General features: G+C 30.7%; 4 protein-coding genes across 5 annotated transcripts; all 4 read left to right on the forward strand.

The window, feature by feature from the left end:
• The first annotated feature begins 1857 nt into the window (after positions 1 to 1857).
• Positions 1858 to 9296, forward strand: LOC137807254 (subtilisin-like protease SBT2.5). Of its 2 annotated transcripts, none has more exons than XM_068607774.1 (12): positions 1858 to 2272; positions 2440 to 2477; positions 2630 to 2844; positions 3391 to 3535; positions 3641 to 4035; positions 4317 to 4412; positions 4500 to 4572; positions 4828 to 5113; positions 6219 to 6544; positions 6775 to 7042; positions 7662 to 7943; positions 8526 to 9296. In XM_068607774.1, the coding sequence occupies exons 3-12, from the start codon at positions 2669 to 2671 to the stop codon at positions 8930 to 8932; spliced, it is 2454 nt and encodes an 817-aa protein (XP_068463875.1). In that variant the 5' UTR covers positions 1858 to 2272; positions 2440 to 2477; positions 2630 to 2668; the 3' UTR covers positions 8933 to 9296. The 2 variants fall into 2 exon arrangements, with proteins under 2 accessions (XP_068463875.1, XP_068463874.1); XM_068607773.1 differs by having other exon boundaries at positions 1870 to 2272; positions 2440 to 2491.
• A 1077-nt stretch (positions 9297 to 10373) lies between these two features.
• Positions 10374 to 15503, forward strand: LOC137807253 (oxysterol-binding protein-related protein 4C). Its single transcript, XM_068607772.1, has 7 exons — positions 10374 to 10674; positions 11417 to 11590; positions 12032 to 12277; positions 12372 to 12468; positions 13236 to 13530; positions 13723 to 13825; positions 15154 to 15503. Exons 2-7 carry the CDS (start codon positions 11423 to 11425, stop codon positions 15406 to 15408), a joined length of 1164 nt encoding a protein of 387 aa, XP_068463873.1. The 5' UTR covers positions 10374 to 10674; positions 11417 to 11422; the 3' UTR covers positions 15409 to 15503.
• A 1588-nt stretch (positions 15504 to 17091) lies between these two features.
• Positions 17092 to 19315, forward strand: LOC137807252 (oxysterol-binding protein-related protein 4B). Its single transcript, XM_068607771.2, has 7 exons — positions 17092 to 17206; positions 17306 to 17449; positions 17636 to 17881; positions 17967 to 18063; positions 18252 to 18543; positions 18680 to 18782; positions 18945 to 19315. The coding sequence occupies exons 1-7, from the start codon at positions 17204 to 17206 to the stop codon at positions 19194 to 19196; spliced, it is 1137 nt and encodes a 378-aa protein (XP_068463872.1). The 5' UTR covers positions 17092 to 17203; the 3' UTR covers positions 19197 to 19315.
• Positions 19316 to 20345: 1030 nt separating this feature from the next.
• LOC137807251 (oxysterol-binding protein-related protein 4B) lies at positions 20346 to 26334 on the forward strand. The gene is made up of 7 exons (XM_068607769.2): positions 20346 to 20512; positions 24108 to 24251; positions 24699 to 24944; positions 25075 to 25171; positions 25291 to 25582; positions 25692 to 25794; positions 25991 to 26334. Exons 1-7 carry the CDS (start codon positions 20510 to 20512, stop codon positions 26240 to 26242), a joined length of 1137 nt encoding a protein of 378 aa, XP_068463870.1. The 5' UTR covers positions 20346 to 20509; the 3' UTR covers positions 26243 to 26334.
• The last annotated feature ends 462 nt before the right edge of the window (positions 26335 to 26796 follow it).

Consider the following 26796-nt stretch of genomic DNA (forward strand, 5'->3'; position numbering starts at 1 on the left):
GCTTTTAGTTAGACAGAATAAATCTCATTGGGATTCGATGTCAATTTCTTAAAAGGTTTAATTATTAAGATAAAAAAATCATTTCTATATTTTTTTTTGTTAATTTCAAGATGACCTTAATCTTAACATTAAAAAATAAATTACAATATTACAAATTTTAAGAAAAAAAATAATATATCACTAAAGAAAACATAAATAGAAACCAATTTTAGATAAAAAAAACTAATTAGTTACAGTAATATAACTAAATTAAACACAATTTTTTAAAAAAATTTGATTTCTAAATTAGTTTATATTATTGTTAATTAATTTCTAAATTAGTATATAATTAACTACAAAAATTTTTGCTATCAAATTTATAATCTAAATAATTGGTAGTTAAAGATAATCGTAGTTAAAACTTTAGTAACTAATTAGATATCAATTTAAAAACTATTTAATAATAATAGAAACTAATTTTGTAATTAAAAAAAAATTAGTCTTTAAAATGTCTCTAATTTAATTTTTTTTTTACAAACTCATGATTTCATATTGAAAATGTATTATTATTAGTAGAAAATATTTTAACAATGGTTTTAGATAGAAAATTTCATAATTTATAAAATATTTAAAAATATTAAATATATATTGAATTTGAGTTACTTTTATTTTAAATTATTTATCTTTTAAATATTTTATTTGAGTCAGTTCGTTAATGTCAACTATAATTAGTTAGGGTAATGTTGATTGAGGTTAGTTTCATGATTTTTTATTGAGTTTTTTTTTGTCAATTTCTTTTAGATTAAAGTCAACAATTTTTTAATTAACATTGAGAAAAAAAATCTTAATTAATATTTTCTGAATTTGATCAATTAACATTTGAAAATAAATCATAATAAATTATTAATAACAAATAACATTATCGATAATAAAACGATAATAATCATCATAGACATGGAAAAAATGACAAAGATCAATCAAACAAATATATTCACATTTGAAAAAAATATCTCTATTATTAACCAAGAAAATAAATGAAAAATAATAGTAGTTTACAAAAACAAAAAATAATTTAAATTAAATTTAAATAAAAAAATGTGATAAACTATAATAAAAAACCTTAATTAACATGAATAAAAAAGTATATATTCCAACAATGTCTCTAAACAAAATCAATTTATGAAAAAAATATAAAAACACATCAATTTGAAAATATGTAAGAAAACACATAAATTTAAAATTATAAGAAATTTCAAATTATTATTAAATTTAATTTTTATGTAATCTAATTATTTTTATAAAATTTCAATGTTTTTAGATAACATGTTACTGCAAAATATTTCAAAATTTCCACTCAAATAATTTATCTTCTTAAACCTCTATGCTTAAATTATGACCATTAAACTTTTTTAATTGAACTAAGTGAAAATAGGAGATGAAATTATTTCATTTATGAAAAATAAAATAGTTTTGGCTGAAATTCATAAACACTTTTTTCTTTTATCATAAATAATCCTTAATAAAAATTATTATGTATCATTCAACAATTGTTTACTATTAAAACAGTATTCTTTTAACTTAAAGTCTATAATAAATGACTCAAATTTCCACTACTAAACCAGTAAAAAGATTCAAATTTAATAAATGGATATATCAGTCTAATAATAGAAATGAAAAATTTCAATAATAATAATAATAATAATAGAAGCAATAATGAATACACATCCCTTTTCCCATCCCTATGATTTCGGACACGCGTAAACGCCACCAAACGTGAAGGGCAATATCGTCCTTTCACCTCAACCGCCTCCGACAGCCTGCGCGCGAATGTCCCCTTTCCCACCTTTTATTTAATACTATTAATTTGCGAACAAAGCAGAACCGCAACCTCACAAATTTTCTAAAAGTAAAAAAAAAACACACTCACATTTTTTTGATTATATTCATTAAAATCAGAACAACGCAAACAAAATGATTCCAATAATAATGATAAACAATGAAAGTTAATTATTAATAATACTAACATCAATATTAATATTACTTCCCTGCATCATGATTCAAGATCAGCCATGATGCTCTTACTTCACTCCATTGACATTCAATTAAACAAATAAACCAAACCCTAACACTCTCACTCTTCACTCACCACCTTCTTCTTCTTCTTCTTCTTCTTCTTCTTCTTCTTTTTCTTCTTCTTCCATGGCTTTCAGGTTCAACACTGACGGTTAGATCACTGATCACCGCAATGTGAATGAATGACTGAGTGCATTGGCGTGTATGTGAATCAAGTCAAGTACGTGTGCAAACCATGCCCTTTCACTTTTCTCTTTGATTCCATCTTCTTCTGCTTTTCTCCCTCACACTGATTCTTTGCTTCCTCTTCTTCATTACTCATTCTTATTCTTACTTTGTTCTCACCATCTCGTGTTATTTTTTTTTTGGTTTTTTCTCTGCTTCCAGTTTATGTGAGAGAGCAACTGCTGGCTACTTGGATCAGAGTGAGTGGACATTGGTAAAGTTTGTTGCTTTGAGCCCAAATTTCAAAAGGGTTGTTTTAGTTTTAGATATGGAACCAGCTTGTGATTTCTATTTAGTAATTTTTTAGTTACCATTTTGTCTAACTGCTTGGCATTGACTGGACCTAACACAGATCTTGTAAGCTATTGGAGTTGGGGATTGGTTAGTGAAAATGAGATTGTTGGTGTTTGGGTGTGTGTTGGTTGTTGTATCGGCACTTCTGGTTTACGGGGATGCTGAGATTTACATAGTAACTGTTGAAGGTGAGCCTATCATAAGTTACACTGGAGGTATTGATGGGTTTGAAGCTACTGCAGTGGAATCTGATGAGAAGATTGATTCCGAAAGGTACTTGTATACATTCCACTCTACTCTTTTTTGTGATTACTACTTAGAGACTTTCCTTTGAGTTGTTTCTCTCTTCACTAAAATCTCCTTTTGAGCCTTTGATTGGACTTGTTTTTAGCTGAGGTGAACATGTCAATAGATTTTTGAAGAGTCTATTTAATTTCTTCTCGAATAAATTTATTTTAGACCCTCTTAAGAAGTATGAACGGTAAAGTAAATGGTTTAACTGTTCAATTCAACTATTGCTCATATAATTTTTTGTTGGAAACCTGAATTATTTGAGAAGTAGAGATATTTATCTTTCTTGTGTAGGCTAATTTGTGATTGCGAACAATTTATTTATAGATGTTGCCTTTTCTCTCTCTTCGTTTTCGAGGAAAATAATGCAATGATCACCACCCCACTCTGTTTTGAGCAGTAATTTTCATTTTACCGAAAAAAAATAAATTTGACTGTTATTTTTCTCTTCTAGTATCTGATGAACCAAGAGATGGATACTGGATAGTGTGGTTGCTCACCTTTTATACTATTTAAAACTTCTTCCAGTGAATTGGTTACTTCTTATGCTCGCCATCTTGAGAAAAAACATGACATGCTGCTTGGGTTGCTGTTTGAGGAAGGGACATACCAGAAACTCTATAGCTATCGACATCTTATAAATGGGTTTGCTGTTCATATTTCACCGGAACAGGTGAAGTCTTCTTTTATCCTTTTATTATTCTTTATAAGCTGACTAACATATTTTGAATTCATTTCCTTACTCTAATTTCGATATGCTATCCCTTTATATTAGTAGGCAGAAACTCTAAGACGTGCTCCCGGAGTGAAATCTGTTGAGAGGGACTGGAAAGTGAGGAAACTTACAACACACACCCCACAATTTTTAGGGCTTCCAACTGGGGTTTGGCCAACTGGAGGTGGCTTTGATAGGGCTGGAGAAAACATTGTCATTGGATTTGTGGACTCAGGGATCTATCCTCATCACCCAAGTTTTGCAACTCATAATGCTGAGCCATATGGGCCAGTTCCAAAATATAGAGGAAAATGTGAAGCTGATCCGGATACTAAGAGAAGTTACTGCAATGGGAAGATTGTTGGAGCACAGCATTTTGCTCAAGCTGCAATAGCTGCTGGGGCATTCAACCCCACAATTGACTTTGCGTCTCCTCTAGATGGTGATGGGCATGGAAGGTTAGGCCCTGCCGCCTTTTTTATTTATGAACTTCTTCCCTAGGAATTCTTCTCATGTTCCCTTTCTACAGGATTGAAAGATATCAAAATGTGTCATTTCCTTCAATCCTTTTTATGAGCAAATAATAAGAAAGTAACATTAGTTCTTCATTCTTTTTCTTTGAAGCACTTGAAATGGATAGTTTTAACAATGACAACATTATGCCTAAAGCCATATATATTTTTATTTGATAACTTTTTTTTTAATGATTTTCTGTTTTTTCTTTGTCGTCTCCTGGAAGTCATACGGCATCTATTGCAGCTGGAAATAATGGAATTCCTGTGAGAATGCATGGCCACGAATTTGGGAGAGCCAGTGGGATGGCCCCTCGTGCTAGGTGAGGAACAATAATACCCTTGGTTGTTTTAAAACTGGAAACTACAATTCGTTCTATTGCACTAAAGATTTGGTGTATCTTTTTCAGGATTGCTGTGTACAAGGCACTTTATAGACTGTTTGGAGGGTATGTCGCAGATGTAGTTGCTGCAATCGATCAGGTATACAAGAATATTATACACACGCACACACACATTAACTTACGAATTCATGTAATAGTCCCTACCTCCCACCCAGGCAATATGTTCACACTAGATTTCTTATGAGTGTATATTAGTGCACCTTGCAGCTGCACTTTTTATTTTGATGTAAATCTTAACATTCAATATAAAATTCAGTAACTTGTCCCAGCAATCTCATTTTTTGCTGTTTGTTTCTATCTCAAATTATAATTTACAAAATTTGAGTATCTACAGGCTGTATATGATGGAGTGGATATACTCAGCCTTTCAGTTGGACCCAACAGTCCTCCAGCAGCCACCAGAACTAGCTTCTTGAACCCTTTTGATGCTACTCTTCTTGGAGCTGTGAAAGCTGGTGTATTTGTCGCACAGGCTGCTGGAAATGGTGGTCCTTTTCCGAAGACACTGATTTCATATAGTCCATGGATAGCATCGGTAGCAGCTGCAATTGATGATCGTAGATATAAAAACCATCTGATCCTTGGAAATGGAAAAACCTTAGCTGGAATTGGGTTATCACGTGAGTTTTCCGAATTCTTACTCTGTATTTTCAGATTATTATTCTTTTTGATGGATTGATATTGATAGTCAGGAGTTATGGTATGGATTGATTATCGAGACTTGTGAGAAGAAATTTTCCTTTTTAGTTGATGGGAACACAAAAATAAGTTTCCCTTTCTGAATTTGAAAAAAAAAGGAAAGAAACAAAAACACATTTTCGAGAAAACTGATCTTTTTTCTGTTATTGCTTCACTTTATCTCTAGCTTTGTTTTCTTCGTTACCACTAAAAGAATATAAGAACAAGGTAATTGTATTGTCTTTTTCTTCTGTGTGACATCAATCATTTCCAAGTGTAGAAATGTCCTCCTTGGGACTTAGGTATGTCATATCCCTCCTTTACTTTAATTGGAAAAATGCATTTACTAGCTAGCTTTAATTGTTAAATTAGAGTAGTAGTCAGAATGAAAATGTTTGGTATTCAGTATTCTTTCAATGAAGTTTGGTTTATTAAATATAGACCAGATATGTTGATTCCTGATTATCTTTCACCTTAAATGGTTCAATGCATATTAGTGAGACAACTCATCCCTTAATTAAAAGTGCGTGCAACAAAACATGTTCTGTTATTTGGTTTGTAAATTATTTTTCAATTTAAGTTGAATATAGTAAATAGAATATTTAATAGCCGAGGTAAATTGTACTGACATTGCTAGGTGCTTTTCAACATATCTTTTGGTGACTGAGGATGTATATGTTCATCATGTACTAGTTGTCTATAGAAGCAGTGAGTATTTCCAAATGATATAATAAGTTATTGTTTACGATTTTATAAAGTTATTGTTTACAATTTATTGTTTACTTTATAATATGAAATGTGGTAGAGTTGTATACATATTAGGTTTGTTTTGTTGTATGGGGTTTAGTTATTAATGCAACGTAGGTTGCAAAGCAAATTTCGTTCAAGAAATAAGGTCTCTCCAGTGTTGTGTAAATTTATGCTTACATAGCATTGTCAAATCAGATATATTGATGTTAACAGTTGATTTATTTTAGATCCTCATGTACACTATAAATATTCAATACCAAATCTATATTGCTAAAATATGCATAATGGCTTGTACAGCTTCCACACATTTGAACGAAACATACACATTGGTTGCTGCAAATGATGTGTTGCTAGATTCTTCAGTTATGAAGTACAGCCCCACAGATTGCCAGAGACCAGAACTTTTAAACAAGAACTTGATAAAGGGCAATATTCTTCTCTGTGGTTATTCCTTCAATTTTGTTGTTGGCACTGCATCGATCAAGAGAGTTTCAGCAACAGCAAAGGCCCTTGGTGCAGTTGGGTTTGTTCTTTGTGTTGAAAATGTTTCTCCAGGAACAAAATTTGATCCAGTCCCTGTCGGCCTTCCTGGGATTCTCATAACAGATGCCAGTTATTCAAAGGTAATCAACTCATCTGTACTGGTATATCTATGTAGGTTTACATTGAGTTCAATGCTATGTTCATTTTCTCTTTGCCTATAATTTATTCCACAGTCAAGTACTTATCTCAGTTACCACTGTTTTTATTTTATTTTTCTACATTTTCATCAATAATATTTGTTTTTGTTTATAATCATAAAGTGTGCACTATTTATCATGTGATTTAGTACTTTCAAATTATTTTTTTTCAGGACCTAATAGATTATTATAATATCACTACACCAAGAGATTGGACTGGACGGGTAAAGAGGTTTGAAGGTACAGGTAAAATTGGTGATGGTTTGATGCCTATTCTGCATAAATCTGCACCACAGGTGGCATTATTCTCTGCTCGAGGACCAAATATAAAGGATTTCAGCTTCCAAGAGGCAGATCTTCTCAAACCAGATATATTAGCTCCTGGTTCATTGATTTGGGCTGCTTGGTGTCCAAATGGAACTGATGAGCCAAATTATGTTGGTAAGTTATGACTTGGCTATATTGTCTTTGCTGTGGTTGCTTGAAAGCTTCTACCTACAATTATACCTTTCAACCTCATGACCTGGGCTTAAGCTCGTATGTGTTAGTGAGGTTTGGGGTGTAGGGTTCAATTCCTAAGTTCTGCAAAAAATAGAGATCTCTGAACTTTGGCATTTGTTCATAGGAGCAACTGATTGATTGAAGATATGCTGCTTTGAACCGGAAATAATTTTCTTCTTTTCATGTGGATAATATGAGAATTTCCTCAATAACTGAGACAATACAAGATACCGAGCCAGACAAGAGACCCTCTTGGTAGAAAAAAGAGAACATGTACATTGCACTATAAAACCTGACAAACTAATATGCTCTACATAGGAATATTAGATACTGATGTTTATGGTTTCTCTTTGTTTTGAGATTACTTGTAGATAATTTTAATTCCTGCTAATTGATGCTCTAAACTGTGGGAAAATGTGTTAGGATTTCCTCATATTATTAAAAGAATAAATGCATTAAGGAGGGGGGGGGGGGGGGGGGGGGAGAAAGCTAGAAGAAAAACTTGGTGATATATTATATATTATTATATAATTCATAGCAATTTTTGTTTCTTGTGCAGGTGAGGGGTTTGCCATGATATCTGGAACCAGCATGTCTGCACCACATATAGCTGGAATAGCTGCTCTTATAAAGCAGAAGCATCCTCATTGGAGCCCTGCTGCCATTAAATCAGCCTTGATGACAACATCAACAACTCTAGACAGAGCAGGGAATCATCTTCTAGCACAGCAAACATCTGAATCAGAAGCTATGAAGCTGGTCAAAGCTACTCCTTTTGACTATGGGAGTGGACATGTTGATCCAACAGCTGCCTTGGACCCTGGACTCATCTTTGATGCAGGTATGATTTCTTCTTCCCTAGTATAACTATTTCTTTGTCTTACCAAGTTTAAACTCCCAATTAACTTGTATACAAGTATTTGATTAATCGTGTTAAACTCATGATCTGGAACCCATTTTTTGGCTGGTTCAGTTGTTTACGAGAAGTTCACTTGAAAGAATCTCTATAAAATGAAAAAATGGTTGATTAACTATGATAACAAGAAATGCAACTGATGAATCTCGATGAAACTGAAAAAAAAATAACATTGATAGAAATGTAATTAAAATCGATTGTTAAATTTCTTTAACCAAGACAGGGACTTTCTGCAGTTGTTTTCTATTTACTCAAACATTGGGAGCCTGAAATAAATTTTAGTATTAAAACAAGGGGTAAAACCGAAGCATAATGATAGTAGTTATGATATGTAAAATCACCTTAAATATGATTTTTAAAGTCATTATTACAATACAGCAAAAAAAAGTCATTATTACAGAACTCAATTTTCAATTAACTAGCACTCCATGATTGGATAACAGTGTAAACAACTTTTACTCAGTGTATTTCAACTATATCTAAGAAATTTACTAATCAATTTTGCAGGATACAAGGATTATCTAGGCTTCTTGTGCACAACACCGGGCATTGACGTTCATGAGATAAGGAACTACACTCACACACCATGTAACACCGCCATGGGCAAGCCATCAAATTTAAACACCCCTTCTATCACAATTTCCCATCTTGTGAGAACTCAAGTTGTCACACGCACGGTCACAAATGTTGCTGAAGAAGAAACCTATGTGATCACAGCCAGAATGGAGCCGGCTGTTGCCATTGAAGTCAACCCTCCGGCAATGACTATCAAAGCAGGTGCATCACGACAGTTTTCCGTGACACTGACAGTTCGGTCAGTGACAGGAACCTATAGTTTTGGAGAGGTTTTGATGAAAGGGAGCAGAGGGCACAAGGTGAGGATCCCTGTTCTGGCCAATGGATACCGAAGATAGATGTCATAGCTTAGTTTGGTCAGCAAAGGAAAGCAAAGCAGTGTTGCTTGTAACATTCTTTGTAACTTGTGGGGAATAAGGTATGGCGCTACATTTATTCGTCTATATATATATATATAATATTAAATCATGAATAGGTGTAATGTAATGTAAAGGTAAGCAGGTGTAAGGGGTCACTCCTAGTTTCTTCCACATATAAAGTTTTGCTTATATGGTCTAGTTATTTGTTGTAATGCTTCATCATAAGTTTTTTCCTTGTATCTGCCCCATTCCCCAAAAGTATCTTGCTTACTGCATGTGTAATACATGAAATAATTAGTAGTATAACATAAAGTATCAATGGCACAGCATAAATTTTTCCAAAGCTGTTGGCAAGTTCAATTCCTTGGCTCTTATATCAGCACTCTGAGTTTGAATACTGGCAACTGGGTTGTCGTGTTGTGGTCCAAAATATAATTGTTAGACTTGGTTAAAAGACATGATTATTGACTTCTTGCATTTGTCTTTTTAGTATTAATATGTTCCACCAAGAATGTTCAAACTGGGTAGGTTTTGTCCTTTCATTTGCTTTCTTCCATGATACATTACTAGTAAGGCTACCAGTGGTCCACCACACTTGCTGCTTCTAGGTGTGTATGTGACGTACGGGAATCTTTTGGAGTCAACTGGCTTGCTGAAAATAACAATTTAAGGTGGTTAAATCCTAGATCCTAAGACATGTTTTTAATGATAGACTTCTGAGTTGCATAATCAATGACACAATATTGCAACTCCAACTCTCCAAAGCAAATGTATTTATGTTTAACAGTTTAAGGAATATCTGGAAAACTAATTAAATTATTCTATTTAAAACATGTATAAATAAATAAATTTCGTGTTAATGACAAGTTTTAGGTGATAAGTTTTCTGAACAGGCATTTAATTACGAGAATAATTAATTCTCCGATATTATCTTAATAATTATCCTACTTTTACAGTAAATATTAAATGTGCTTTATATTTTAAGATGTATTAATTTTTGTATTTAATACTTTCTTAAAAGGATGTAGAAGGGTATATTGGAGGATAAGGAAGATAGTATGGAATTTCTAATTATTCTTAATTAAAGAGGAGTACTAACGAAGTGTTTTAACATTTTTTATGGATTAAAATTTACTGTTGACTTATAAAGTATGAAGTGCAATTAATAAATTTTTATATTTTTTAATAAATTTCATATAATGGGTATGATTGTCAATTTAATAAGAATTAGATAGTTTAGACTATCCAGGTTTTAATAATAATTTCTATGTAACATGAATTTAGAATTTGAATTCGTGAAAATAATAATAAGAATAATTATATTTAGTTACATGTGATAATTATTTAAAAACCGTGTGATTTAGGATAACTAATACATAATTAGTACATATATAATTTGACTGAAACTGTTGTGATAGTCAGAGAGAATATTTATTTGTTCAAGCTTTCTCCCAACTAACTAAGTTCTTAATCTTTGCAAGCACCCAAATGCCACCGATTACTATTAGGTTTTCTAAAATGGCTAAAATTTAATGGGAAAACCCAACCCATTAATATACACTCAGGCATGCTCATTTTGAGTGGCCCAAACAACAAACTTTGTTTCCCTGTTCAATCAAATCCTTAAACTCCCCATAAGTTGAGTTCATACATAGTTTTTCTCACTGCCAAACCCTGCTTCTTCTTCATCTTCTTCATAACCTCAATCACTGTCCAACAAGGTATGTCCTGTGTTTCTCAACTATTTCCATCTGTGATTGAGCATGCTTGTATTGTGTGCACCCCATCCATATCATACTAATTGCAATAACAGCATCCACTGTTTTAGATTCAATTAAGTTTCGATTCTTTATAAGGTTGTTTTCCTATGCTGTTTTCCGGCACCTCCAAAGGGTGGTTTTACTGTTCCAAATTGGTGGTACTCATATGAATGCACGCTACATTGTTTGTAGACATTTTGGTTAATCACGCAATATAATGCTATTATAATATTATATGCGTTGGTTGTCATGTCACCACCTTAAAACCTTATAGCACGTGAAAGCGAAACGAGAAACTTAAAAAAGGAAGGTTGATATTCGTTCTCCCACTACACGATACTGTAGAATATTATTGATACCAATTCTAGTCACTGTTTTTTAATTGCCATAAGGAGTTAAAAAGAAGAAAGAAGAAGTTATTTATTTAATATTCTGTAAAGAAGTTAATTAAAATATGAAAAAAATAAACACATACAAAATTAAGAATTGAACTAAAATTATAGAATTTTTAAATAATAAAAATAAAGAGTCAAAAAATGAAGGCTACAAGAAACTCTCTTCTATATATCAGTTTTTAAAAATAATTTAATATCGCAGTTAATATTTTATAAAGGTCATTGCTATTTGCTCATATTTTAATTAATTTATACACAGATAATGGTAAATGTTTAAGGGTATTAAGAATGTGTTTGATTGTGGTTAGGTGGAGATGGAGGTAGCCATGGGGAAGGAAGCTAAAAAAATTGTTTTGACCAAACCCTTCTCATTAGAAGGCGAATCTGATGCAGAACCGTTTTATAGAGCCCCCAATCTCCTGCGTCGCTTGTTAGGTTTACTCAAGAACGTGCGGCCAGGATCAGATCTCACAAACTTCCAGGCAAGTTCTCTCTTACACTAACTTTCAACTTCATCTAGACCTACCAAATTTACATACACTGCTTCAATGCTCTAACATATTCTATTCGATGAATATTTAGATACATTTCTTAAAACTTAGATTATATCAACAACTACATTTGCCTATAATTTTCGGCAATACCAAAGACTGACAAAATTATATTTGTGAATACAATTTTAATGCTTAAATGTATACAAGTACAGTCATACATGTATAGAGGATAACTTTAATGATTTCGAGTGGACTCAACTTTTGAGTAAAGTTAATCTGATTCAAAAGGAGAATTGATCAAAGGTGATGAGTAGATATTTTTACCAAAAATTAAACATGAACAAAGAGGGTGGATTAACTTAATGGTGACTGTCTAATAGGCATTAGTTATGAATGATCACAGATTTAAGTATTTTGTGTTGTGTACAGCTGCCGCCTGTGTTTAATTTCCCAAAATCTCAGCTCCAATGCTATGGTGAATCAGTGTACTGCACATCTTCCAACTTGCTGAGCAAATGCAACAGTGAGCAGAGTCCACTGGACAGGTTCACATCTGTGGTAGCATGGAGCATATCTACCACACGCCCTTCATCTTTTGGTGTGGCTCCTTATACTCCTACTCTTGGAGAGACGCACCATGTTTCTAAGGGCAATCTCAATGTCCTACTGGAGCAGGTACTTATTGCTTCTCAATTTGTGCTCAAATGTGGACTCTCTCTTCATTGAACGTGATAGATATAATAACATAATCACCTTCTTGTGTCTGCAGGTTTCTGTCAACCCTCCTGTGTCTGCCCTCCATGCAACAGATGAGAAGGAAAACATTGAAATGATATGGTGGCAACAACCTGTTCCAAAATTTCATGGTATCTTTCACCTTTTTCTAGGACAATTAGTAACTCAAATCCACACTAACTCATAATTTAAAAACTGAAATGTACAATTGCAATACAATTCTTTTCCAATTCCTAATTAATTAGCCAATAACTAAAATCTGTCTCGACAACGAACTTACAGAATGGTTGTAGTAGCTTTCAGTTTTCGGCATGCAGCAAATTTCTGTGGCTCACCACTCATAGAGCAATTACGAGATATTAGAAAGAATTAAGAAAGGAACATATGTTCGCAGTACACTCTTGACACATTTTTTAAACTCTACATCACTAGCTGAAATTTGTTAGAAATCATAAATTTGTGGGAATTTTACTTCTTATTTGTTGAGTCACACTCACCATTCTGTAATTTCTAATGAATTTTAACTAGTGAGGAAATTAAAGAGTGTCACTAAGACTTCTATTTTTTTGCATTATGGCATTTACCTGCCTTCTACAAATGAGATATCAAAGTGAAAACTGAATGCATTCTTTCAAGTGCTGCATTTCATTAAGATGTCACTAGTATAATTTTGCAGTCTTCCTCTAGATGGTCAAATTGGGTGTGGAATCTTTACATGTTCCTCTGACTTATGCCATGGTTGAATCCATGCAAAACATTGCTTATGTTGGTTCACAATGATCTTGAACAAGTATTTTAATTAACCTGTCTCAAGTCAAATTTCAAGTTGTAAATGCTAGCCCCTTATTCAGCAGTCATGTCTGTAAATTCATGAGAGAATTTCAAACTAAATATGCAGGCACATCCATTGATGCTGAAGTGCATGGTAAACGGCTGCTGAAGCTCCTAAATCATGGGGAAACATATGAAATGAATAGTCCTCACCTTTCAATTAGAATTCTTCCAGTTCCTCGGATGGACTGGATTGGCAATGTTAATATACGGTGCCCTGAGACAGGTCTTGTTGCTGAAATATCATACACATCAAGCCACTCGCTTTTTGGATTTGGGGGAAATCGTAACTTGATCAAAGGGAAGATCATTGACTCATCATTATTCAAAGTTCTCTACGAAGTTGATGGTCATTGGGATAAGTACGTGTATACTCTCTCCAACTCCAACATTAATTTATTCTTCTTCCATCTCTATAATTTAAAATTTATTCATTTCATAGAATTCTTTTATATAATTTCTCTAATGACTTTCACATGACTTGATTTTTCAAGAATATTATGCTACACATGATGATTATAGTGACACATTTCTTATGAAATTAAATTATGCAGGACAGTTCAAGTGAAGGATTCAAACAGTGGAGAAGTCAGAGTGATATATGATGCAAAAGAAGTCATTTCGGGGCTCAAAACACCTATGGTTAAGGATGCAGAGGTAATTAACTTCTGCTCTGTCTCCATTTGCTTGTGATATTTAATTAGTTATATTTATATATCCCTGATATTTATCAACCAATCTTCCTGGCATGGCCTGCAAAAGCCTTTTCTGATTAGGAACTACAAGAATGTTCTTTAGACAAATCATCCCCTGTAATAGTGAAGAAAAAAATTGTCCTTTTCATTAAATTATAAACACAATAAAATTATATTAAAGAGATAACCAAGTGGGTAACTTTTAGTGTGTTTTAAATTTAAATAATCCAGTCATTTTTTTATTATCTCAACTAAAATTGGATATCAAACATTTTTATAGCAGGGTAATTTTATTTGATTACTATCAAATGATTTAAAAATTTATAAAAACCTGCAGACTTACTCATTCGATAAAAACTTTTAACTTAAACTATTAGATTGTCAAAATTTAATACATGCAAAAAATTATATTTAATAAAGTAGTTTTATTAAACGTAATTAGTGTTGTAATTTGATTTAAAAATTTTAATAGTTGGTTCATTTTATAATCAAAGAATATTATTTTGTATGTTCTCATCCGTTTGAATCCTTTAAAAGTTAAAAAAAAGTTATTAAGAATTGTATTTTAAGTTTAATTTAATTTCATAAAACCAACTTATAATATAAGATTTAGGATTTAGAGATTAGGTTTACATCCACTTATAAACTATGAAATATCCTAATCTCTTATTGATATTTGATTTTTAACAAGAAATATCCTAATCTTTTATTGATATTTTATTTCTAACAAGAGTTCAAAGATTGTTATGAAATATCGTAATCTCTTATGATATTTGATTTCTAACTAGAGTTTCTTGTTGTTCTTTTTTTCATATATATGACAATGAAAAAGAAACTTAAATGATAGCGACGCATCCTAAACAAATAAATACGGTATGTGCTTCAGTTTTAGTGAGTCGTACAGCAATCAATAATCAAGCATAATGTTCTTAACATATTGCATCAAGCATTTAATTGTAACGACGTGTTGACATAGTTAGGTTGGAAACTCCGTAATTCCGCGTACACGTCCCTTTCCAAACATGTACCGTAGAAAAACTTCTGCATAGCCACCACCCAAGCAGATACAGATGTACATTCGTAATCTCTGTCATTATATAAAGACTTTGATTTGAGCCTAATTGTTTTATTTCAATTAAGCACATGTTTATCATCTAGTTACTTACAGAAAAAACCGACAACTGACAGCATGAATTATTGGTATCAATGGAGTTAGTAATTTTAATTTTACTTGTGTTGGATAATTTGGCAATTAAAAGGTTTTGTTGGTGTTGTGATTGTTACATGCAGAGGGTGTGGAGAAGTGAATCAGCTGTTGTTTGGGGTGAGTTGAGTGAAGCCATAATGAGGAATGAATGGGAGAAAGCGAGTGAAGAAAAGGAAGGTGTGGAGGAAAGAGAGAAGAAGATGGTTAGAGAAAGAGGTATGAAAGGAGAAAGCTGGGTTCCTAAGAACTTTAGGGTGTCCTACAGCAAAGACACGTGGGAATGGGTCTGCTTACCCATTCATAAATGGGTCCCTCCAGCCCCAATCATTGCTCCTTAGTTTATTTATTGTTATTAGTCGTTTTCCTTTTAAATTTCAATACTTTTTGTATTATTAGTTATTTTTATATTAAAAGTTGGACTTTTAAATCTAAATTCATCTTACAAAAATTACTTATATATTAATTATTTTTATCTCTATGAAATCTTTAATACAATCCTTTACGTTTTTTACGCTGAGATTGAGATTTTAATTTATGTGTGAAATTAGATATTTATGAATGGTTTAATAATTGATGAAATAATAACAAGTTCTGATTAAAATAAATTCTAAATAATTTTTATACTAATTTTAATTAAATTTTAAATTTAATTTAATCTTATAAAATTAACGTGAAATTTGTACTTATTTATATATTATGAATTGATCTTATTTATAGTTAATAAGAAAATTTAATATTTAATATTAAAAAAGTTTATAATAGTGGTTGAATTAGCAAGAATAACAAACAATAAAACACAATTGAAGATAATTTAGATTGCAATTTCTTTTTGTGCGATATCAATTCTAACTTGCATTCTATTATTTTTTAAAAATTTTCAAAATTATCCTTATTTCGAATTTAAAAATCCAAAATAATAAATATAATTCAAAATTAAAAAAATGCATTTCGGACAAAAAAAAATTTGGAACACAAAATTGAAAATGCATTTTTGGATAAAAAGTTTTGAAATTCAAAAATATGTTCAAGAAATTGAAATCCAAAATATTTCCAAATAAAAGATTCCGGAAGTAATTTTTATCTATATTTTTATTTATTTAAGATTATTTTTATCATTTTGAGGGAATATTTTTATATTTTAAATAGAAGATTGGGTGTATGTTGAAATTGATATGGTGCAGGGAGAAGTTGCCAAGATTGTTTACATATGGAGTGTTTTTCAACCTGGGCCACTTTCAAATTGGGAAGAAAGTTTGCAATGTGTGAACACATTTATACTCGAAAGAGATTTCGAAAGAGATTGTAAAAAATTCAAATATGAAATTAAACATTTAACAATAAAGAGAGATGTGTAACATGAATAATATATAAAGAAAAAGCACAAAAATTAACAAATTTATCACTTTAAAGTTTTAAGGTGGAAGTATGTGTCTCCTATATGTAAATTATCGAATTCATATCATCGAATTTCTTATTTATTATATTTTTTGAAAAAAATAGAGTGATAATTGAGATGTATTTAGATAAATATCCAGTAGAATGTCATATTAATATTTTTTTATAAATATGAAATATCTCGTTTATGAATAGATAGATATTTCACAATTAAAATAGTAAAAACCAAAAAAAAAGGAAGGACCAAAACGATACACGAGGCAGAAACAAAACGTTGGGTCTGGAACGCAGTATTTATTGTCACAAAGCTTGAGTGAGACATGTTAAACGTGCTCGCGTTGTCGATCCATGATGCAGCAACATGTGAACACCGATTGAAACATTACAGTTTCATTTATTTTTCTTCAAGATCATCGAAATCAATTATACATATTCATCCTATTTCTCAACAATTTTTTTTTAATGGAAACAAATAGTACCTTTTCAATGTATCTACTTCCTGGCCACACCGCTAGAAATTATCTTTAAATTACTGTAACCTAAAATTTATAGTAACTGTTTATGCATTGAAGTGTAGTTATTACACACACATGTACTGTGTTATGTAGAGGGCAAATTAGGTTTTACAGTGTAGGTATGATATAAATAAAAGCAGCTACCACTTGTACAACAAAATATATATTCAGCTTCACCTTAGCTAGCTTCTGAGTTCAGCAAGTGAAGTTGTTGCAGACATACATGGTAACTAAGTACACATTCATTCAGCTTCTGACCTTCATCATTCATTTCTCTCATCACTCACAAATCATAGTGTGTGTTATGTTTTGTTTTGTGGTGTAGGAGACAAAAATAGTCCTCAGTAGGCCATTATCACTGGAGAGGCAATCAGATCAGGAAACAAACTATAAAGCTCCAAACATTTTGCGGCGCATACTAAGTCTTTTTAAGAATGTTCGCCCAGGATCCGATGTCTCTTGCTTCAAGGTAAGCTACCTACACCATATTATATATATATATATATATATAACAATTAACATTTTTATTACATGACTAAATTGAAAGAGTTGGTACTAAAGTTTGTGACATTTTTCAAGAAATGATAGAGTTGTAAATTATGTTTGAAAAGGTAATTTTGATTTCTCATATTATTGTAAGTGATTACTGGTGCAGCTTCCACCTGAGTTCAACATGCCCAAGTCAGAGCTTCAGTGCTATGCAGAGTGCGTATATTCCACAGCATTAGACATCCTAAGCAACCTCAACGGTGGCAAAACACCATTGGATAGACTCATATCTGTTGTAGCATGGACCATTTCTGCAGTGCGCCCCTTATGGTTTGGTGTTGCACCTTACAATCCCACTCTTGGTGAGACTCACCATGTTTCCAAAGGAAACCTCAATGTCTTACTGGAGCAGGTACTATACTCACTATGTTATTTCATTCTCACTTTTCCCTAAAACGCTTAATTCAAATCTCCATACAAATATGCTTTGTTCTCAGGTTTCACATCACCCTCCGGTGTCTGCTCTCCATGCAACCGATTCTAAGGAGAACATAGAAATTATATGGTGCAATTCTACTGTTCCAAAATTCACTGGTAATTTAAGTTCTTCAACATATATATGTTCTTTTATAAAATAAATATGTTCATTTTCATAATAATTGGAAATCTTTGTCATCCTTAATTTTAGCTTCAGTTGATCATAATTAATGTTCCAACGTTTTCTGAATTTTGAATTCGAATTATTAAAGAAAGACTTATACATAACAAAATCAATCATGCAGGTACTTCAGTAGAAGCTCATGTTCATGGCAAACGAGAGCTGAAGCTCCACAATCATGGAGAGACTTATGAAATGAATTCTCCTAATCTCCTGATCAGAATTTTCCCAGTCCCTGGGAATGATTGGTTTGGCAATGTCACTATTCGGTGCATAGAAACAGGTCTTGTGGCAGAATTAAGCTACATAAGCCAATCTTTCTTTGGGTTTGGAACAAATCGGAGACTGATTAAAGGGAAGATTTTTGATTCATTATCTAAGAAAATTCTGTGTAAAATTGAAGGTCATTGGGATAGGTAGGTATCCCACTCTGAAGTTTTATTAACTAATTACCTATATGTCCTCAGAAATCAAAACCTACGTACCTTTCACCACTTTTTGTCAATTGTTTACCTATATGTTCCTAATCCAATCATTCCCACATTGTTGCAGTACTGTAACAGTGAAGAATACAGACAATGCAGAAGTAAGGGTGATATATGATGCAAAAGAAGTTATATCAGGACTCCAAGCTCCTGTTGTCAAGGATCTAGAGGTAATAAATATCATATATTGTTTGTGTTAGCTCTAGGAAGTACATTTTCCTTAATGATAACACACATACATGTATATATATTTTCTCAATTTTCATTGCTTAAAATGTGAATGTGCAAGTGTCCCGTTTTATTATTAGATTGTGTTGTACATTATTATGCAGAGAGTGTGGCCAACAGAAACAGTTCTAGTTTGGAATAAATTGAGCGAAGCCATCTTAAGCAAAGACTGGGAAAAGGCAAAAGAAGCAAAGAAAAGTATAGAAGAAAGACAAAGGGAGCTTCACAGAGAAAGAGAATCAAAAGGAGAAAATTGGGTTCCTAAACACTTTTTGGTGTCTTGTAGCAAAGAAAAGGGATGGAACTGTTCACCAATTGAAAAGTGGGTCCCAAACGCTCCTATCATCTCCTTGTAATTTATTTGTATATCTTTTAAAACTGTTACCATCTTTTCCAACAAACAACGGCATGCTGCATTATTTTCATCTATGTTTTAAAACTCATATATATATGAAGGGGGTTAGATATTGTGAAAGTCATGAGCTAAAGCAATATGCATGGTTGTTATGAAAAGCAATAAGTGAAGCAGGTATTGCTTTTGAATTCTTGCCATGAAATCTGCAATGAACTGTCCAATTTGTCATAGAAAGAAGGAAACAAATTGAAAGAACAGTGTCCCTCTCATCAGATTGGTGTTGGAAATGGGAGAGAGGAAGAGGAGTAGAGATGAGGGCACATGCATCCCACGTGAATATGAAACTCTCTATTTCCCTCACAATGAATGAAGAGTGAGGAATGTAAAAGATTGAAATGTGCGATTGAAGAAACTTCCACGTACCCTCTATTTCCCATACTAATCAATTCTGAAAGAGAGTTACTCATTCAAGTAGAGTTAAGTATGGGTTCCAATCATTCTATTAAACCAGTATAATGATTTTATTAAGAATGCTAAATTTCATAAAAACTTTTGATTTTGTACAAGACCCCAATATTAAGAATACAAATATTTTTTCAAAGAAACTAAAATTATGAATTAAAAAAAATTAAGGACTAACCACAGAAACCTCTTTTTGTATTGTGAAATTCTCTCCCATCCTGAAACCTTAACCTACAGATCTTGTTCTTTATTTACTTGAGAGAGTGGTATATCTCCTAGAATGTCCAACATCTCTAAACAATTTAGAGATGAATCTTCTGAGCTCCTTCAAGGTTTTCCAGGCACCAAAAATTACAAGAACAATAGTATCAATTAAGTGGTATAATAGTTGTAGTTATATGAATGAACTATAGTAACTCTCAAAAGACATTTTATTTTCAGTAAACCCTAATGCTTGTAATAGTGTCCGTAAGAAGTGCATTGAATTTGACTGCTCCATTGATGGTAAACCGAACTAAGTCCTGTTCAACAACCAACCAATACTGTCCTTATATTAAATGATCAGTGGCAGTCTTATCGTCTTATTTTATTATTAGGACCCACTCTAAATTAATCGACTCATTCCAAATATCATATTTCGCTTCCTTTTTCCATCTTTATAACTTCACAGAAAAATAATGAAGTGATTATAAAATTGTAATAAACCTTGGTTGCTTTCTGTATTCTTAATTTCTCTCAGAAAGAACTCAGAGAGGTTCTGTCTGAACAAATACCTTCTCCCTATTCATACACCAACTTTCATTTTCGTTCACCTGCTCCTACAATTTTGCGTCCATCAAGTTTCAAATTACAATGGTACGTTATATTCTCATTAATCTCTCTTTCTATATATCTTTTTCTGGCATCTCCCTAACTTCATATCTTCATACTATTCCTTACCAAACTTTTGAAAGTTTTACGTTCTTTAAAAATCAACAGAAATAACACAGTATTATGGTGGAAGACTTTCAGCCATACCTGGATAGAGCAAGATTTATTAAAAATAGTTCTGCCTCATCACAAATTTAAGAGATTAACCATATTATGTATGAAGATAAACAAATTGTCCATTTATATTGGTCTTTTAATTGTGAGTTCAAATATATCAAAACTCTGTTAGTTCCTTCTATGATTTTACTAGTAATGCCGCAAACCAGTTTCTCTACATTATCTTTTGCTGAACTCAGAAAAAAATAAGTTGCACATAGATAGAAACACGCACTACAGAAATTATTTCTAATAAATCATTTTTTCATGTAATGATATTTTACCGACATAAAGTATTACATTTAAAAAAAAATGTTATGTTATCTTTATTTATTTTCCTTCATATACATTTTGAAAAAAAAAATACTGTATCTCACCTTAGTGAATAGTGGTGTGAAATGGTAGTTTCGTGGAGGAGGAAAAAAGAGGCGGTAATAATAAGATTGGATAGTAAAGACAAATAAAAAAAATAGCTGAATACCAAAACAAATATCTTAAAAAAAACTTGAACTATACATCAATTTTAATTTCATATGACATAGAAAATCATTTGATATTTACAAGTTTGTCGCTATTTAGATTATTATGACAAATGAATTAATCGTTATAAATGTTATTAAAAATTTAATTTATTTTTAATTCATCTTTAAATTATTAATTTAAGAGAATGAAATTGTTTTAAAAAATAGATATATTTATTATTTTTCGTAATCTTTGTATAAAAATAAACTTAAATTGCAGACAGTAATAAGCTTTCAAAGCCACAGAATTGCAACTAGTGCAGATAAAAGCATTCATTCTGCTAAAATTTTCAGAAATCCTTTTAGGCTTAACTTTGGTTTTTGCTTTGTAATATTTAACTGCACACTTACATAAAGTAACAAAAATTCAGTATTCAAGAATCGACAAATATTAGCCAAACACTTCATGTTATATGTACTATTATGAAAGGACTTGGTTTGTGTTAATTAGTTGTTGGTTATCCTTGATTTTTTCTGTCTGTAATTCTATAATCCCTTATTATTTGGAGACGCTGTGTTAAATATATATATATATATATATATATATATATATTAATGAAAATATTATTAAATAAAAAGTAATTTTAAAAACTAAAATAATTAATTACTATTTGATTAGATTATAAATTATTTTACGAATAAATTAAATAAATTATCAGTATTTAAAAGTAACTTATATAATTAATGTTTCTTTCCTTTTTAGTCTAATGTTTCTTTCCTTTTTAGTCTATTGTTTTTTCTTTACTATATTCATGTATAGCAGAATTTATTTCTCATCTCAAAAGGAAAATAATTGTACCTAACTTTTACATAATTACATGTCATATTTGTTTTATAAGAGTATCTCCTTTTAAAGTTTACATTAAACTTATGCATTTTTTTAATTATTAACTTAAATTTTTTTAAATTTTTTAAATTTTTTTTAGTTAATATCTAAATCACTTATACTGGCACAGGAGACGTAATTATTGATACTTTTTAATTAACTATTTAAAATTAAATTTAATATTAAAGTTTTAAAAAGGTTTTTCTATCCTTTATTTGTTGTTTGTGATTTTTTGTCAAAATATCCGGATAGATGAATTCGTGGTGGCAAGACGTTTGCTACTCTCATAAATAGCGCAAATCTCATTGTTTACTTTTAAAAAATACCTTTTTTAAAAAAAAATTATCTAAACTCTCCTCATTTGACATTTATAAGAAATATTAGGGATACTATTTTTTAAAATACATATTCTTTTATCAGTTTTAAGTTTTAGCCAAAATATAAGGGTTTTTTAATAACATTTACACTAATTTTAAAATAAACATTTATTTTTATATTTTAATAAAATAATATTAATTTTTCTTTGATTTTTAAATAGACATGTATACCTTTTATACTTTTTTTGTAATAAAGTGATACTTACCAGCTTTATTATATTTAAAAATATAATATCAACTAAAAGTTAAATAAAAATTTATAAAAATTAGAAATTAAATATTTAAAACATAAAAATTAAAGAACTTTATAAACACAAAATTAAATTATTTTTTAAATTTCCGATTTTTTAATATATTTTTTTAAAATATTTTAAAGAAACTTTTATAATTTAGTCATAATATGTTTTTATGATATTTTTAATGGAAAGAATTAAAATTATTCAGCCTTTTTCATTTAATTTTTATCTCCTAAAAATAATTTTAAATTTTAATAATTTTTTTAAATTTTATTTAATTAAGTAAAATAATGATAAAAAGAGTTAATTTATTAAAAACATAGGGGATGAGAGTTAATTTATTAAAAACATAGGGAAAGTATTATTTATTAGAAAATATTTAATAATAATAGAAACTAATTTATAAACTATTTTTTTTAGTTTCTAAAATGATCTCTAATTTAGTTACTATTGCAACTAATTATTTTAGTATATAAAAAATAGTTTTTATTTCATGATTTTCTTGTAGTGTTTGTTGCATCATGTTTGAGACTCACTAATACAAACAAAAATGATCTGAGATTATTTGTTAGTAGTATTTAAAGTTAAAAATAACTATATATTTCAATAAATTTTTTTAACATTTTAAAATAAAAAATCTCAATTTATTTTTAGGTCTCACCTACTAATAAGTTGATGATTGGATGTAATTTTTTATTAATAAAAAATAAATTAAATTAAAGAAAATATTTGAGGAAATGTTCTAATCTTTATACAAAATAAAGTTATAAACCTAAAATTTAACAACTTATGAATAACTAGACATGGATGATATAGTTAAGGTTGTACAAAATCAAATTGATGATAAAAAACTGAAAAGTCTAACACCATCGTACTTATAAAAAGAGAAACTTCTTAAAAGATTTTTTTAAATAAAAGTTTCCAAATTAGGTATCTTAATTTAGATAAGGTTATTCATTAAAATTGGATTTGTGAAGTAAATGGTATGAGCTATGGTAAGGTTTATTATGAGATGTGATTGCGAGTTGTTTCCATGCAAGCACATGAGAAGTTCTATACGTGATTGAATGTGAGAAATTAATGGTTACCAAAAGTGAGAAGCTCATTAATGTTCATGATGACTTTATCATGGAACCATTTAACTACGAGTTCAACGTAGTACTGCATGTGGGTGGGGTGGGGAATACTATGTTTAATACATTATTAAGATTGGTGTGAAGCATATTCATACACGTCTTCTCCTATTTTACTCTATCCTCCATATATATGTTCATATTAGTTAGGCACTAATTTTTGGTTTTTAATTTATAATAATCAGATATATACCTTTTATCCTAAAATTTCAAGATATTATTATAAGTTTATGGATATTTCACTTTTATTGTCTTCTCATAATCTATTCTTTATTATTAATTTAATCTACACACATAATTTTAATTTGAACTTTTATTCTTATACCCGTAGGACTCAAAAATTGTGCTCTCAAAACCACTAACACTTGAGGGCGAATCAGGTTCAGATGAACACTGTGAAGCTCCAAATATTCTGCAACGCATATTAAGTCTCTTCAAGAATATTCGGCAAGGATCTGATCTCTCATGCTTCAAGGCAAGTTTAGGTTCTACATTACTTGAAAAACATATAGAAATTAGTTTCTTTTTTCCTGAAAAAAATTTAGACAAAAAAATAATTAAAAAAATCATGAAATAAAAATTATTTTTAAAGTAAAAAATATTTAAGTATTATATTTGATTAAATTAAATGTTATTTTAACAATAAAAAGTTAAATTAAATATTATTTATAAATTCCGATTATACTAGTAACAATAAAAAGTTAAATTGAACTAATAAATTTACTGTAATAACACTAAAAGTAAAATTTATAAATATAGAACTAAAAAAGAAAATAAGTCATATATTTACTACTACCAAGTAGAATTATATTTAATATATAGAAACTTCTTACTATCTTGGGTACATATATTTTTTATGATGATTCATAAGCAATAGAAAATGATAGTTGGATTTGGTTGTTGAATCTGTATTGGTCCACAGCTGCCACCTGTGTTCAACATGCCAAAGTCACAACTACAGTGCTATGCAGAATCTATATATTGCACAGCATCAGATTTGTTAAGCAACCTCAACAGTGGGAAGACCCCACTAGATAGACTTATATTAGTAGTAGCATGGACCATTTCTACTACACGCCCTCTAAGGTTTGGTGTTGCACCCTACAATCCCACTCTTGGTGAGACTCACCATGTTTCCAAAGGAAACCTCAATCTCTTACTTGAGCAGGTACTATACTTACTCACTCTTTTTTTATCATTCTCATTTTGGTTTCAAAATTCTTTCATCACCACACCCTTTTCTGCTTTTTAAACATAAATTAATTAGGATTTTTACATGCATCTGCTTCTGTTTGCAGGTTTCACACCACCCTCCTGTATCTGCCCTCTATGGCACTGATCACCAGGAAAACATAGACATGACATGGTGCCACTCTCCGGTTTCAAAGTTCAATGGTATAAATATTGATATCAGGATCAAACATTTTTTCATTCTTGATTTTGCTTCAATTGATGATTTGGAGCATGGATGTTTGAATTGTGGTTAATGGTGCATAACAAAACCAAATATGCAGGTACTTCGATAGAAACCAAGGTGCATGGCAAACGACAGTTGAAGCTCCACAATCATGGAGAGACGTATGAAATGAATTCTCCGAATCTAGTAATCAGAATTCTTCCAATCCCCGGGACTGAATGGGTTGGCAATCTCACTATCCGGTGCCCAGAAACAGGCCTTGTGGCAGAATTAAACTACATGAGCCAATCTTTCTTTGGGTTTGGTGCAGGTCGAAGACAGATTAAAGGAAAAATCTATGATTCATTGTCTCACAAGATTCTACACAAAATTGAAGGTCATTGGGACAGGTAATCTCTCTTTGAATTTTTGTTAATAACCTATATGCTCCTGTTTATACCAAAAACCAGTGTTTTCCAATTGTTTACTAAAAAGTTCCTAATCCACAAAATGCAACAGAACTGTAAAAGTTAAAAATGCATCTAACGCGGAAGAAAGAGTGATATATGATGCAAGAGAAGTTATTTCAGGGCTTAAAGCTCCAATCGTCAAGGAACCAGAGGTAAACACATGTATTTCACTTGCTTGTTAGTTTCTTCTGCCTCTATATTTCCCCAAAGAATGCTGACTGCTAGAGAACACTCTTTCCATGCCTAGGATAAAAAGATAATTTAAAGAATGATTATTTTTTCAATTTCTCTTTGCTGAAAATGTGAATGTGCATGTCTTCTGAATGAAATTGTGTTATACATTATCAGAGTGTTTGGGCAACAGAAACAGCCCTTATTTGGGGAGAGTTAAGCGAAGCCATATTGAGCAAAGAGTGGGAAAAAGCAAGAGAAGCTAAGAAAATTGTGGAGGAAAGACAGAGGGAGGTCGGGAGAGAAAGAGAAGAAAAGGGGGAAAATTGGACCCCAAAACACTTCGTCATCTCTTATAGCAAAGAAGAGGGTTGGGACTGTTCACCAATCCAAAAGTCTGTCCCTCATGCTCCAATTGTCACCTTCTAATTTCTATGTTTCAAAGCAGAGCCTTCCATACATTTTTGTTATCCTTCTTGTATTACTCCCATATATAATTTAAAAATATTTTCGATTTCGAAGTTTTTTCTGAATTTATGAATTATATATCTTAATTACAAAATCTAGAAGCTAATCTCATATAAAAAAAACTTCTACAATGTATAATTCGGAAACTAATCACAAATTTAAAAAAAATTATGAATTAATTAATCAGAAGCTAATTATGAATATAAAAAAAAAACTTTCAGATTATATAATCCAGAATAGGATAAATTTCCTATTTAGCACCATTTACACTTTTATTTTCCTAACTAGCACCCTTTTGTTTTTATTTCCTTATCTAGCACTCTTTTGTTTTTATTTCCCTATCTAGCACATTTTTATTTTTATTTCCCTATCTAGCACCATTTCAAAAATAAATTAAAAAATAATAAATTATTATTTTTTGATAATTTTAATTTTGAATGCATTAAAAAATAAATATTTTTAATGTTTAAAACAGTTAGAAATATAGTTAATGAATAAAGAAATGTGTTTTTACA

Source organism: Phaseolus vulgaris, chromosome 3, assembly GCF_051622355.1.
Source record: "Phaseolus vulgaris cultivar YP4 chromosome 3, ASM5162235v1, whole genome shotgun sequence".
Taxonomy (NCBI): Eukaryota; Viridiplantae; Streptophyta; class Magnoliopsida; order Fabales; family Fabaceae; genus Phaseolus; species Phaseolus vulgaris.